Source organism: Neopelma chrysocephalum, unplaced genomic scaffold (assembly GCF_003984885.1).
Source record: "Neopelma chrysocephalum unplaced genomic scaffold, ASM398488v2 Primary Assembly neopelma1_42b, whole genome shotgun sequence".
Taxonomy (NCBI): Eukaryota; Metazoa; Chordata; class Aves; order Passeriformes; family Pipridae; genus Neopelma; species Neopelma chrysocephalum.
In genome coordinates, this window is record NW_020897701.1 from 6,134,406 (window position 1) to 6,146,987 (window position 12,582).

The 12,582-nt window shown below is 38.3% G+C and overlaps 1 protein-coding gene across 3 annotated transcripts in view; it reads left to right on the forward strand.

The window, feature by feature from the left end:
* Positions 1 to 12,582, forward strand: part of PAPSS1 (3'-phosphoadenosine 5'-phosphosulfate synthase 1) — a 58,590-nt gene that overhangs the window by 19,997 nt on the left and 26,011 nt on the right. For all 3 annotated transcript variants that reach the window (XM_027677068.1, XM_027677066.1, XM_027677067.1), the window contains 4 exons: positions 4,958 to 5,072; positions 8,180 to 8,415; positions 9,759 to 9,897; positions 11,984 to 12,102. In XM_027677068.1, coding sequence (XP_027532869.1) covers positions 4,958 to 5,072; positions 8,180 to 8,415; positions 9,759 to 9,897; positions 11,984 to 12,102 — 609 coding nt within the window. The remainder of the gene's footprint in view (positions 1 to 4,957; positions 5,073 to 8,179; positions 8,416 to 9,758; positions 9,898 to 11,983; positions 12,103 to 12,582) is intronic.

Below are 12,582 nucleotides of genomic sequence, written 5' to 3' on the forward strand. Positions count from 1 at the left end.
ATTACACATTTTCTTATGTTTCATTTCTTTTAACATTGATAATACAGATCTCCAAGGTGAGTGATGACTTTTGGTGTGTAAAAGGAAATGACTATTCTATATTTCTGATATCATTTTGGATGACCATTTAATTTCATCAGTTGATAGTCATCAGATTTTATGTAGTAGAGTTTGAAGACTGGCTAAATAATTTAAGAGAACAACCAGTATGATCCAGTGAATATTTTTCTGTGCCACATCAGTATTGGTAGTAAGTGTATATGTCAGGGATAGTAATTAAAAACTTATATTGTTGAAGATCCAATGTTCAGCTAGTTCAGCTTTAGTTGCTCAGTGGTAGTAGCAAATCATTTAGAAGCAAAGTGGACATGATTAGGCAACTGCTTTTCTTTTTTTCCTCAGAAACAGAGAATGGCTTGCTACATTATTAACTTTTTAGAGCACCTCTATAAAAAGTGGTTTTCTGTTGGAAGATAAGGGGGATTTTGGTACTACTTTGCCCAGGAGTAGCACTGAGCTGTCTTGTTTGTGTGCAGATATACAGATATGGAAGGTGGAGTGGCTGGCAGCGTCGGGTGTGTTTTTGTATGCATGCAGACTGTTTGGGCACTTTAACCTTTAGTCTTAGATGCTTCTGAAGTACAGATAGATTATTGTCCCACTGCTGAGCCTGCTGGCTGCTCTGTTGCATTTGTGTGCTTTGTCTTCTAGCAATCTGTTGGCCTTCTCCTTGCTGTGATTTGTCATCTCTGCTAAGTTGTTATTAATACCTTTTTTTTTGTCTGTGTGTGTGTCTTTTTCATCATTTTGAGAATCCCTCTGACCTGCTTCCTCAGGTTTTCCTGTATTTTGTAAACCTAATGTAGTACCCTGATCAGTTTCAGAGCAGCTTTCTTAGTTCCGGAAAACAGAGAAAATTGATGTTATGGAATGTGGACTGGAAGAAGTCTCCTTGGATGAGACATTTGACCTCTAAAATATGAGTCTGATAATAGACTCATTGTCAGGAGTCAAAAGCAAAGCATGTGTGTTTTTATGTCTTAATGTAAGAGAGCTAACTGAGACAGTGGCATGGGATCTGTGCTTTGAGACTGTCTGCTATTTGTCCAGTGCCTGGTACAATCCAGTACAACTGGAATTAATGAAAAAGAATGTTGCTATTACTGTATTCATTTGAATGGCTGTGTACATTCATTATGCACGGTATATCTTTTAATTGAAGTACTTAAATTATTTTTGTTGGTTTTAATTCCACAATTTATGCATTTGCTCACTGAAATCTCCAATTTTATGTAGTGTGTAATTGTTTCTACTATAAGAAGAAAGACTTTGATTTTTTTTGACTTTTGGTTTTAGTTGGTTTTAGTATTGCAATGACTTTGTGCACAAAACAGTTTTGTTTTAGGAGATAAATTAATTGAAGATACCATGATCAGCAAATATAACTTCATTTTTTGTGGTTATAACCTGTTTGCAGGTCATGGTTTCTTATGGGTGCTGGACTATCACAGCTGAATTATAGAGTTATTGTATTTAAATCTTGAACATTGGTTCCTATGTTGAGTTTCTGTTTGTATTAACTATGAGCCCAGTTGTGTATAAAATTGGGGACTTACAAACTGGGGACACAAATTCCTGACTCCCAATGAAGTTATAAACTTTTGAATAGAAGAATGATGTAGCAGCAGTCCTTGAAGCCACAAGTAGATACCATTTTTCTCTTAGCTCTATTTTGTGCTGTCTCCCTCTAAACCTATGAACAGCTCTCTATTAGTTCTCCATAGAGGAATATACTCCCTTCTTTCTTTTATATTAAATATATTATGTGTTTTCATTTTCAACTGGCACTGTTACAATGATGGAGGAGAAGATAGTGCAAGTATCTTGCAATATGTTTGTAAGCAAGAGAAGTCAAAGCAGCATTACACATACCACTAATCCCTCTCACATCTCAAACACACACTCACCTCCTTTTTTTAAAGCCTTCTCTTTTCTTTGATTGTTCATGCTCTGTCTGACTATATAAGGTCTTGATCTTTTACAAACAAAGTTCATGTAGTTAGATACCTTTAAAGCTTAAGGGAATGCCAAGGCTGATCTTCCTGAGGGCTCCCTGACTTTGGATTGTGAAATGTGTTTGACAGTGGTGTCATCTTACTGAAGATATTTGTAGAGCAGGTCACTCTGATGAATAATTTTAAGAAACTCTGTAACCAGCTTTGTTTTAATTAAAATTATATTACAAAAAGCCCATCTTTTAAAGTAAATTTTTAGTAAGTTCCTTAGAAATAGTACTTTCTCTAAATATTTAGAATCTATGATAAATTCTCTCTTCTGGAGACTGAAGATACCATACATAAAGGCAAAGTAGTTTGGAAGTGTCTGCTGAACTGAAACTTTGAAGAAACATGCATAGTTTGCAATGAAAATGTCTCTTGAGAGTTAAAAATAAGCCAATATTTGGCTGTTTTGTGACAGAAACTTTAAATCAGAGAAAGGGAGAATCCATTTGATCTTCTTAGACTTAAATTCATAAAAACACAGACTCTTAGAATGGTTTGGTTGGGAAGGGACCTTGAAGATCATCTAGTCCCAATCCCCCTGCCATGGGCAGGGACACCTCTTACTAGACCAGGTTGCTCAAAGCCCCATCCGACCTGACCTTCCAACACTTCCAGGGATGGGGCATCCACAGCCTCTCTGGGAAACCTTTTCCAGTGCCTCACCACCCTCACAGTAAAGAATTTCTTCCTAATATCTAATCTTAACTACCTTCTGTCAGTTCAAAACCATTCCTCCTTGTCCTATCCCTACATGCTTTTGTAAAAAGTCACTCTCCAAATCTCTTGTAGGCCCCCGTTAGGTTCTGGAAGGCTGCTGTAAAGTCTCCCTGAGGCCTTCTCTTCTCCAGGCTGAACAACTCCAACTCTCTCAGTTTGTCCTCACAGGAGAGGTGCTCCAGTCCTCTGAGCCTCTTTGTTCCCTCCTCTCCATTCACTCCAACAGGTCTGTGTGCTTCTTTTGTTGGTGGCTGCAGAGCTGGTTGCAGCATCAGAGATTGGGTCTCAGAAGAGCAGAATAGAAGGGAAGAACCACCTCCCTTGATCTGCTGCTCAGTAATTTTTTGATGCAGCCCAGGGTTCAGTTGCTTTTCTGGGCTGCAAGTGCACACTGCTGGATCATGTCTAGCTGCTTGTCATCCCCAAGTCCTTCTGCCCAGAGCTGCTCTCAAGCCATTCTCTTCCCAGACTATATTTGTACTTGGGATTGCCTTGACCCAGGTGCAGGACCTTGTACTTGGCCTTGTTGAACTTCATGAGGTTCACACAGGCAACCTCTCAAGCCTGTCAAGGTCCCTCTGGATGGCATCCCTTCCCTCCAGCGTGTCAACTGCACCACACAGCTTGGTGTTGTTGCCAGTCTTGCTGAGGGAGCACTTGATCCTACTGTCCCTGACATCAACAAAGTTGTTGAACAGTGCCAGTCCCAATACCAACCCCTGAGGAACAGCACTTGTCACTCTCTCCACTTGGACATCGAGCTGTTGACCACAGCTCTTAAGAGTGGGACCATACAGCTAATTCCTTCTACACCAAGTGTTCCATCCATCAAATACATGTCTCTCCAGTCTAGAGACAAGGATGTCATGTGGGACAGTGTCGTGTGCTTTGCACAAGTCCAAGTAGATGGTATCAGTTACTCTTTCATTATCCACCAACACTGTAAAGCCACTGAATTTGTCAGGCATGATTTGTCCTTAGTGAAGCCATGTTGGCTGTCACAAATCACCTCCTTATTTTTTTTGTGTCTTAGCATAGTTTCCAGGAGCCTCTGCTCCTTGATCTTGGTGGGCAGAGAAGTGAGGCTGATGGGTTTGTAGTTCCTCAGGTCTTCCTTATTTCCCTTTTTAAAAATGAGGTTATGTTCCTCCTTTTCAAACATGACCAGACTACTGTGACTTCTCAAATATGATCGATCGTGGCTTAGCCACTTCCTTCACTAGTTCACTCAGGAGCAACAGATGCATTTCATCAGGTCCCATGGACTTGTGCACCTTCAGGTTCCTGAGAGGGTCTCGAACCTGGTCTTCTCCTACAGTGGGCAACAGTTCTTCATTCTCCCAGTCCCTGCCTTTGCCTTCTGTGACTTGGGCAGCGTGGCTGGAGCACTTGTCAGTGAAGACCAAGGCAAAAAAGTCATTGAGTACCTCAGCCTTCTCTATGTCTCGGGTAACAAGTCTCCCTTTTCCTTCCAAAGAGGGCCCACATTTTCCCCAGTCTTCTTTTTATCACCAAGGTACCTATATAGAAGCTTTTCTTGTTGCCTTTGACATCCCTGGCCAGATTTAATTCTGTCAGGACTTTAGCTTTCCTAACCTGATCTCTGGCTGCTCAGACAGTTTCTCTCTATTTCTCCCAGGCTACCTGTCCCTGTTTCCACCCTCCCAGGAGTTCCATATTCATCCATGCAGATCTCCTGGCTTTTTTTGCCTGACTTCCTCTTTTTTGGGATGCGTCACCTCTGAGCTTGGAAGAGGTGATCCTTGAATATCAACTGGTTTTCTTGGGCCCCTCTTCCATCCAGGCTTTATCCCATGGTGCTATATCAAGCAGATCCTTGGAATTACTTGAGTAGAAGTCAAGTCTAGCAGCTCTAGCAGTTCATCTGTCTTTTTATAGTTGATTTTTCTTAAACAAGTTGTATTTGAAAGTAGTAGTTGATTGTCCTGTCAATCCCAAGCCTCACAGAAGGAGCACAAGGGATGTGGTTTGCTATGGGTGACTCTTCTAATTTCGTGTGTCTCCTTTGACCAGTTCAACAGCTGATGGAATTGGTATTGTTTTTAATTCCATTTGCCTGTCTCCAAGTCTTTATTTGTACCTGTGAGTAAGTTTCAGTATGGTTTGCCAACTCACCCTTTAGAAGTTAAAGACTTAATAAACTTCTTCTTTTATAGGGAATGCAAAGGGCAACCAATGTTACCTACCAAGCTCATCATGTCAGCAGGAATAAAAGAGGCCAAGTGGTAGGAACAAGAAGTGGTTTTCGTGGATGCACAGTCTGGTTAACAGGTACAGTAATGGATTTCTGAGGATCCTTTTGTTTTAGTTACTCTTCTGAAAAGCTACTTAGCTGTAGCTCCTTTTTGCATGCAAAGTTGAATGTTTGTGAAATCTAAGACCTTGATGCAATTTTATTACTATTTTTAGGTAGACTAGCAGGAAATTGCTTTGGGCCAGATAGTAACTTGAGAATGTATTTTGTTCAGTGCACTGGGAGGGTTGTTTTTCTTGATACTGTCTGCTACTTAATTCTGGTTGAATTGGAGGGTTTTGGTGGTTTTATTTTTTGTGTATGGGTGTTTCATTTATTTTCTTTTTTTTCCCAAGTTCTGGCTCTTTGTACTGTCCATTATTAACAAATGAAACCTAACTTTTTTTTGGTAAGAGTCTGTATTTCTGAATTGATTCTTTAAAGGCCTCTTCTCTTAGGAATGTTCTTGTCTCCTTGGGTTGAAATAACTTCTTGGTATAAACCTGTGCCTTTGGAAAGTAATTGCATGTTGAGGCAATGCATACTGGGAGCTGTTTTTGAAATCAGCTCTGTGGGTTTTTTTCTCTGAATTGTTTTGATTGTAAAAAGAGGAGGTAAATAATTCTGGAAGACAGTTTTATTTCATAATTGTGAGGGAATGTTTTTGTTCTGCCTTTCAAAGTTCTTGGAAGCTTTAATATATTTCCTTTAAAGTCACTTTTAGTTAAAACCGAAAATAAAAAATAAATCTAACAAAATGTGTAATGTGATTGGTTTGTAAACCATTTAAAGCACTGTTGTATTGTGACACAAAAGATCTTGACAGAGTATTAGAGAAACTTACTACATTAAGTAAAATTTGTTTCCACTAGTGTTAGTGAAATGTAAAGCAGTAGTTGATAACAAATTGCTGAGAGTCATTCCAAACAGATTTGAAACAGTAGCTTGCTGTGACGTATTTCTTTGGTAAAAGAATGGAGCCCTTTCTCTCCCTGTTTCTGTCACATAGCTCCAGGCTGTCTCTCAATGCTTGAATGACCTGGTAGGCTGCCTTTCTGTTTCTCCTGGTAATTCATTAATATCACTTTGAAAAAAGTCATGATAAAAATGTTTTCTCAGTTATCTACATGGCAACATTTTCCAGTCAACGTTCTTTTTAAACAAGTGTAATCTTAATGTTCAATTTCCTTTTCTTCAGGAAGAAGGGTGGTGGTAAGGTATTAAGCGTGTGTGGGAAGCTGGGTTTTGAAAGTGTTTGAGCAGTAATGTTAGGGAGTGAAAAGGACTGTAGGCATGGTAAGTGTTGTTAACCATTCTAGAACTGTGCAAACATGATTCTTCAAAACTCTGTGAGGTGTTGGAATAACAGAATGAAATGTTGGTAAACTCCAAGATTCTCTCACCTCATCAGCACTCATGGGATAGGAGTGTATGGAAAGTTCTTTCAGAGATTGATTTTCATTTTTAAGCCAGCCTTTATGTGAGAGCTCAGTTCTAATGAATGTTGAGTCAGAGGGTCCTAGTAAACAAAACCCTGAGGAATGTGTCAAAAATATGGAAAAACACTATTTTCATTTACAAAATAATATGCAATCTTGAGAGTGTAAGTTATTTTAAAGACTTGTCAGCTCGAAGACTGTTTTTAAAATTCATTAATGTATAACCTTAACTTTTGCAATTCATTGCATGTTAAAGACCAAATGGTGTGTGAAAAGCTAGAGCATTTGAGTGAATAGCAAGCTAGATGTGGGGACAAAAATGGCAAGTCAAAGACTGCATCAGTGAGGAGTAAATGATGAAGTTGTTGTAATCTTATTTTGAACTGTCATGTTTATTTTCTGTGATGGGGGCATACTTAATTGCTGCCAAAAGAAGATTTTCTGTTTTCTGCCTTATGTTCCTTCTCTTGTCTTGCACAAGTGGTAGTGCTTGCCCAAGCAAACCTTGAGCTGACTCAACTTGCTAAATCATCAGTGAACTTACCACAACCTCCACACACACATGAAAGGGAAAAAGAGAAAAGGAAAAAAAAAAGATGGGGAGGAGGGAAGGCTAGCAAACTGAGTTGGCTATTGGTAGTAACGGGCACCAGAGGAAACAATGCAATGACTCCTTTTTTTTTAATTATCCTAAACACCTTAAGTTGTCCAAGTTTCCTTTGCACTTTGTGTTTTTTTAGAACATGCTTGCTAGCATGGAATTAATACCAAACTGCTAGTTTGTGTGATTACTTTTTCTTCTTTCCTTGAAAGTTAGAATAAATCTTAATCACCACTAATAAAGATAAAAACGTTTTTCTTCACCCACTAGTGCTACTTTTTTTTATACTACCATTACTTTTTTTTTTTCCTGCTCAAAGGATAAATGTCATCTTATGAAGATCTGAGTTTGTGCTCCATTTAGGAACTGACCTCTTGGTATAAGCTGAAGCAAAGCAAAAGCATGTGCTCCAGCTAAACTGAAATCTAGTCTGAAAAATTATTTAAATAAATTTCCAACTTCAAACAGTGGACGTTTTAGGGCCAGCAAGACTTCTCAAATATTTAAAGGTTTGTTGCCAAAGATTCTGAATTGCACCGGAGTTTGATATTATAATTTTCTTTGCTTGTTGCTAACACACGCCAGTTAGTGGATCATGACTGCTGTGTGAGAGTTTTGAATGAGTTTGGTTTTGTCTGTGGTGTCTAATTCAGTGCTGTTATTCTACAGGGAGCAAGAACAAAGTGTGGTTTTGGCTTGATTCCATTTCTTTTGTTGCCTAATTCACTTCAATATGAGATCTTTTGTCATGTAAACATAACACCTTAACTGTGTTTGGTTTCTGAATTTAGTGTGCTCAGGTAGTAACAATTGCCAGCAGCAGCACTGTGGAAAGTGCATAACTTCTATAAGCAGCAGCAGCTCTCGAGGCCAGACTCTTTGACCTACTTCAAATTACACACTTAACGTTGTGCCTTACTCTCCCTATGCCAACTGTCTGTGTAAAAGCCTTGGCTTATATTCCAGGTAAGCATGTCTGAAAGGCATTGCTGCTGATGCCTGTCACTTTGGGATTTTCATACTAGCAGCAGTATGTGTACTACAACATGCCTTAACTTGTTTCTGTGCTTATAACATATATTTATATTGTTATTGAATATTTTAGGTCTATCTGGTGCTGGGAAGACTACAGTGAGCATGGCACTGGAGGAGTATTTAGTATGCCACGGTATTCCATGCTACACATTGGATGGTGACAATATTCGCCAAGGCCTTAATAAGAATCTGGGTTTCACACCAGAAGATAGAGAAGAAAATGTCCGTCGTATTGCTGAAGTTGCTAAATTGTTTGCAGATGCTGGTTTGGTGTGCATTACTAGTTTCATCTCTCCTTATACTCAGGTAAATGTGAAAAACATCTAGATGAAGAGTAGGAAAAATACAAAGCACAAAATGTCACTCAGAATTTTAGTTACAGAAATCCCTCTCTGAACTTAGCCAGTATCAAATACTTGCTTGTTTTTTTTGGTGACAGTTGTGCTTTATGGTGATTACTCAAATTAGAAACATTAAATGTGAAAAAAGTTTACATTAGTTGTATAACTAGAACTGTCCTTCAGTCTGTTAAGGCAGAATTACTACTCTAATATTAGGAACAAGGCCAAATGATACTCCAAGTAAGACTCTTAAAATGACATTATCTTGTTTGATCCAGTACTTTATAAATATGAAGACTACATTTAACGTGAAGACTCAGTTAAATTGTTTTTAAGAACATTTTTTCCTTTAGTGAATGAATAGTGCGAACTTTATTTTTACCAAGTGGCTTAAGGGAAAAATGTTCTAATTGCCTGTAGTTCTTTTTACTTTATCTCATATTGTGTATACAACATGACATTATACAGTGTTGAAAATCAGCCTAAATCCGTGTTCACATTGTTTTGCGAAGACCATTTTCATTGGTGTATGAGAACATAAATGGGAAAGACAAAAAGGATGTGTGAACACCCAAGTATCTTGAAGAATGACACAGGGGCTTTAAGCTTAGACATTTGTAACATGTGTTGTTCATGAAAATAACGCATCTTATTTCTTTGGTTATAGTGGTACAAACAATTCTTCCCATAATAATTCAGGGAACCCAAGATCCTCCAGTAAACAGAAGTCTTTCATTATGAGGAAATAACTGTATTTAGTAACAGATGGTTTTAGTGGATTTTCCAAAGCTTTTTTTTTTATCTCTAAGTGCAACTCAGCAGTTGTTTCAATGCTTGGCAAGCCATAGAAATAATATAATAGTTTGACTACACAAGTCTTGTCAGATTAAAGAATGGAGAGAAAACTGGGGCTCTGGAGAGGAGGATGATTATGTCAGGAGCAGCAGGTAACACCTGCTCTGGACTGTACTCAGCTGGGTGGATGTAACTCCTAAGATATATAGATATGTATATATATATGTATGTATAGAAAATCCCGCACTTTATACCTGGGTTTTGGTTTTTTTATTAAATCAAGTTAATGTAAAATATCTCATATCTTCATGTCAGCTTTTACCATGTGATGTACTGTAGCCAAACTGATGCAGCTTGCAGGGCATCAGTTGATCAAATCATGTTTCTTTTTTCAAGCTTCGAAAGCTTGTTTACATTTTGCTATCCGCTTCTTTAAAATGAACTTAAGAAGCAGAAGGACAGTAACAATATGTGGGTGCAACCTTTTCGGATTTTTCTTCTGTTTTCTTTCAGGATCGTAATAATGCCAGACAAATTCATGAAGGGGCAAGTTTGCCTTTTTTTGAAGTATTTGTGGATGCTCCATTGCATGTCTGTGAGCAGAGAGATGTTAAAGGACTCTATAAGAAGGCCAGGGCTGGAGAAATTAAAGGTGAATCTAAATGTAGTCACGTCCTTTCTACACAAGTGAAACATTGGTGTAATTTGACTCCACGTAAGTGGATGTGCTCAAGTCTGTGAGTGTACCACTCTTAAAAACAGCGTGGACTTGGGACAGGACTGAGAAGAAAATTGGGATCGATTTCTAACTCATGGAACTGACTATTTAAATATGTAGGACAGTAAAAGGGCAAAAGTGTTTGGCCTCACGCTGAAAAACCTTGAGCAAATAGTTTCTGTTGCAACCTCTTATGATTGAGAATTAATCTGTCTCCTCTGTGTGTCCATTAACTGGTTAAAAAAGAGCCTGATTCTCTCTGAAGTCTATAAAGAGTTGCTAGTTTCTTCTAAGAAGTAAAACATGAGTGCTATCTCCCTGTAAAGTCCGTTAAGAACTCTTCTGAAGAGGAAAACTTTTACTCTGAAATTAGTGTTTTATTCCAGTGCCCGTGAAAATGATTTCATATCCGCAGCCTCGGGTCAAGACTTAAGTATAACCTGCAATAAAAAGAGGCTTAGCTATGCAATCATTCATTGCAAGTATTATTTCAAGTGCTTCTTTGCTCTGTGTTACATTTAGTTTGCAGAGGTTGATGATAGCTCTTTTAACCCGTATTTAGTAGCAAAGCAGTTTTTAAAGTAATCGCTTTTGGGGTGGAATTTGCAGATGCCGTAATGATGATACTGTTAATTGAAAGTGATATAAACTTCAAGAAATCTAAAACATTCTACATGAGTGGTTGCTTGATTCTTCAGAAGTAGTGGCTGCTAGTGCTCCAGAATATCATGTGAAGGCCAGAAATAAATAAGACTGAACTAAGGTTTGTTCAGAATCAAAGCAAAGATGACTTGAGCTTGCACGATACAAAGATACAGCTCTGTACAGAATCCTTATTTGTGCTGTAGAAAGTCCTTAATATTTTGTTAATTTTACAAGCCCTGTAATGGAACTGTGTTAACTGTAGAAGTGTTAGTGAAGTATACAGTGCCTGAGTAAGCTACGAGTGCGTCTAGCAGTGGCTGTATCTTATGACCTCTCTGATATATGAAGGATGAAAGTTCAATGAACTTGCCGGTTCCCAAGGAATGTCAGCAACTGTTATCTTCTTTTTCTGTGGCAATGGTAATGGGACACTTTCTTTGCCTCCTATTCCCACTCCTCCAGTAATCAGATCCTTCTATATTATATGGTTTTTTGGAAGATACCAGCCTTTCTTTATTACTTGGGGTACTGCGGCAATTGATATTTTTCTTAGATGGGGAATTAAGCTACTAAGTTTGAGGGTGTTTAAACCTGAAGTGAAAAACTCGAATTTTAATGTTTTTATTTGCACTTTTGTAGGATGCAGATACTCAGTTGCTGTAGCCCAGCTGATATTCCAGCTGCAGATATAACTTGTAGGGCTTACAGTCTTTTCCTTTGGCCTTGATTTTTCCTCCTTGTTTATGCGTGGGTGGTCAGAATCTCCACTATTTCGAAGCAGATTGCTAGCTAAGTAGGCCAGAACAAGTGTCACTGGTAGCTTGTACAGTCTGTGACAGTTGTTATAACTATAGTAAACACACTCATCAATCTTACATTAGCAGCTATCTTGAGATGACTGTATTAGCCAAACTGATGTAATAGGTGTTGGAATTCCTTACTTCCGAGTACCGCTTGGTGGTATGAGCGTAAATTTACATATATGCTGGAAGTACATAATATTTTTTATTATTTTTTTTAAAGAGCAACAATGACAGCTAATGACGTAGGACAGTGGATGGATGACGTGCACAGTTCTTCCGCCAGTGCTCCTTTTCTATTCAGAGTATAAATCAAGTAGCTTCACCAACAAAAATGTGCTTTGTGTGCGCTGCAAAATGCCAAAGTTTGATGCAGTCAGATAGTAGGATTAGCAGATAGTCTGATAAAGAAAAAACCCAGTGATTTCCCTAAGAAATCCTCTATTAAGGAAGCTAAAAGTCTGTGCTCTTGGCCTGTTGTGTTGGTTTATATCTAAAAACCTATCAGTGAACAGTGTTAAAATGGACTCGTCTTCTGGAAGAAGTCACCTAAGATTTTTTTTAATGTTCTTTAGGTTTTACTGGGATTGACTCAGAGTATGAAAAACCAGAAGCCCCAGAGCTTGTGCTGAAAACTGATTCCTGTGATGTGAATGACTGTATACAACAAGTTGTGGAACTTCTTCAAGAGAGGGTGAGCAGAAATGGAGACATATCTTAGTAACTGTTTTTGAAGTATTTGTGCCTTCAATCTGAATGTACCTGCTGGGACAAGTAAAGGCAGTATTTGAGAGTTGAAGGCTTATACATCTTTCAGTTCCAGCTTTTAAACTTATCCTATTGCTTGTTTATTTTTTAAATGTAAACATTGATGTCTAAGTGAAAAAAGATTTGAACAAGTGGAAAATTAATTTATATTAATTGTCATGACTAATAAATGGAGGGGAGAGAAGGGTGTCTCAGTTGTTACGGAACCAACAATGATGCTGATTTACAAATGCTAGCAACCAATTTTAAAGAGTCTGAAATTTTTTACTTTGTCTCTATAGCGCAGAAATTAATGTATACTGTAGGTATGAAGAGGCAGGGATGCACTTACACAGTAATTTGAGCTGACTTAAATAGGGGATGCTGTGCTTTTGTCTGGTTTCCCTTGTTTCCACTGTTTTTCTTT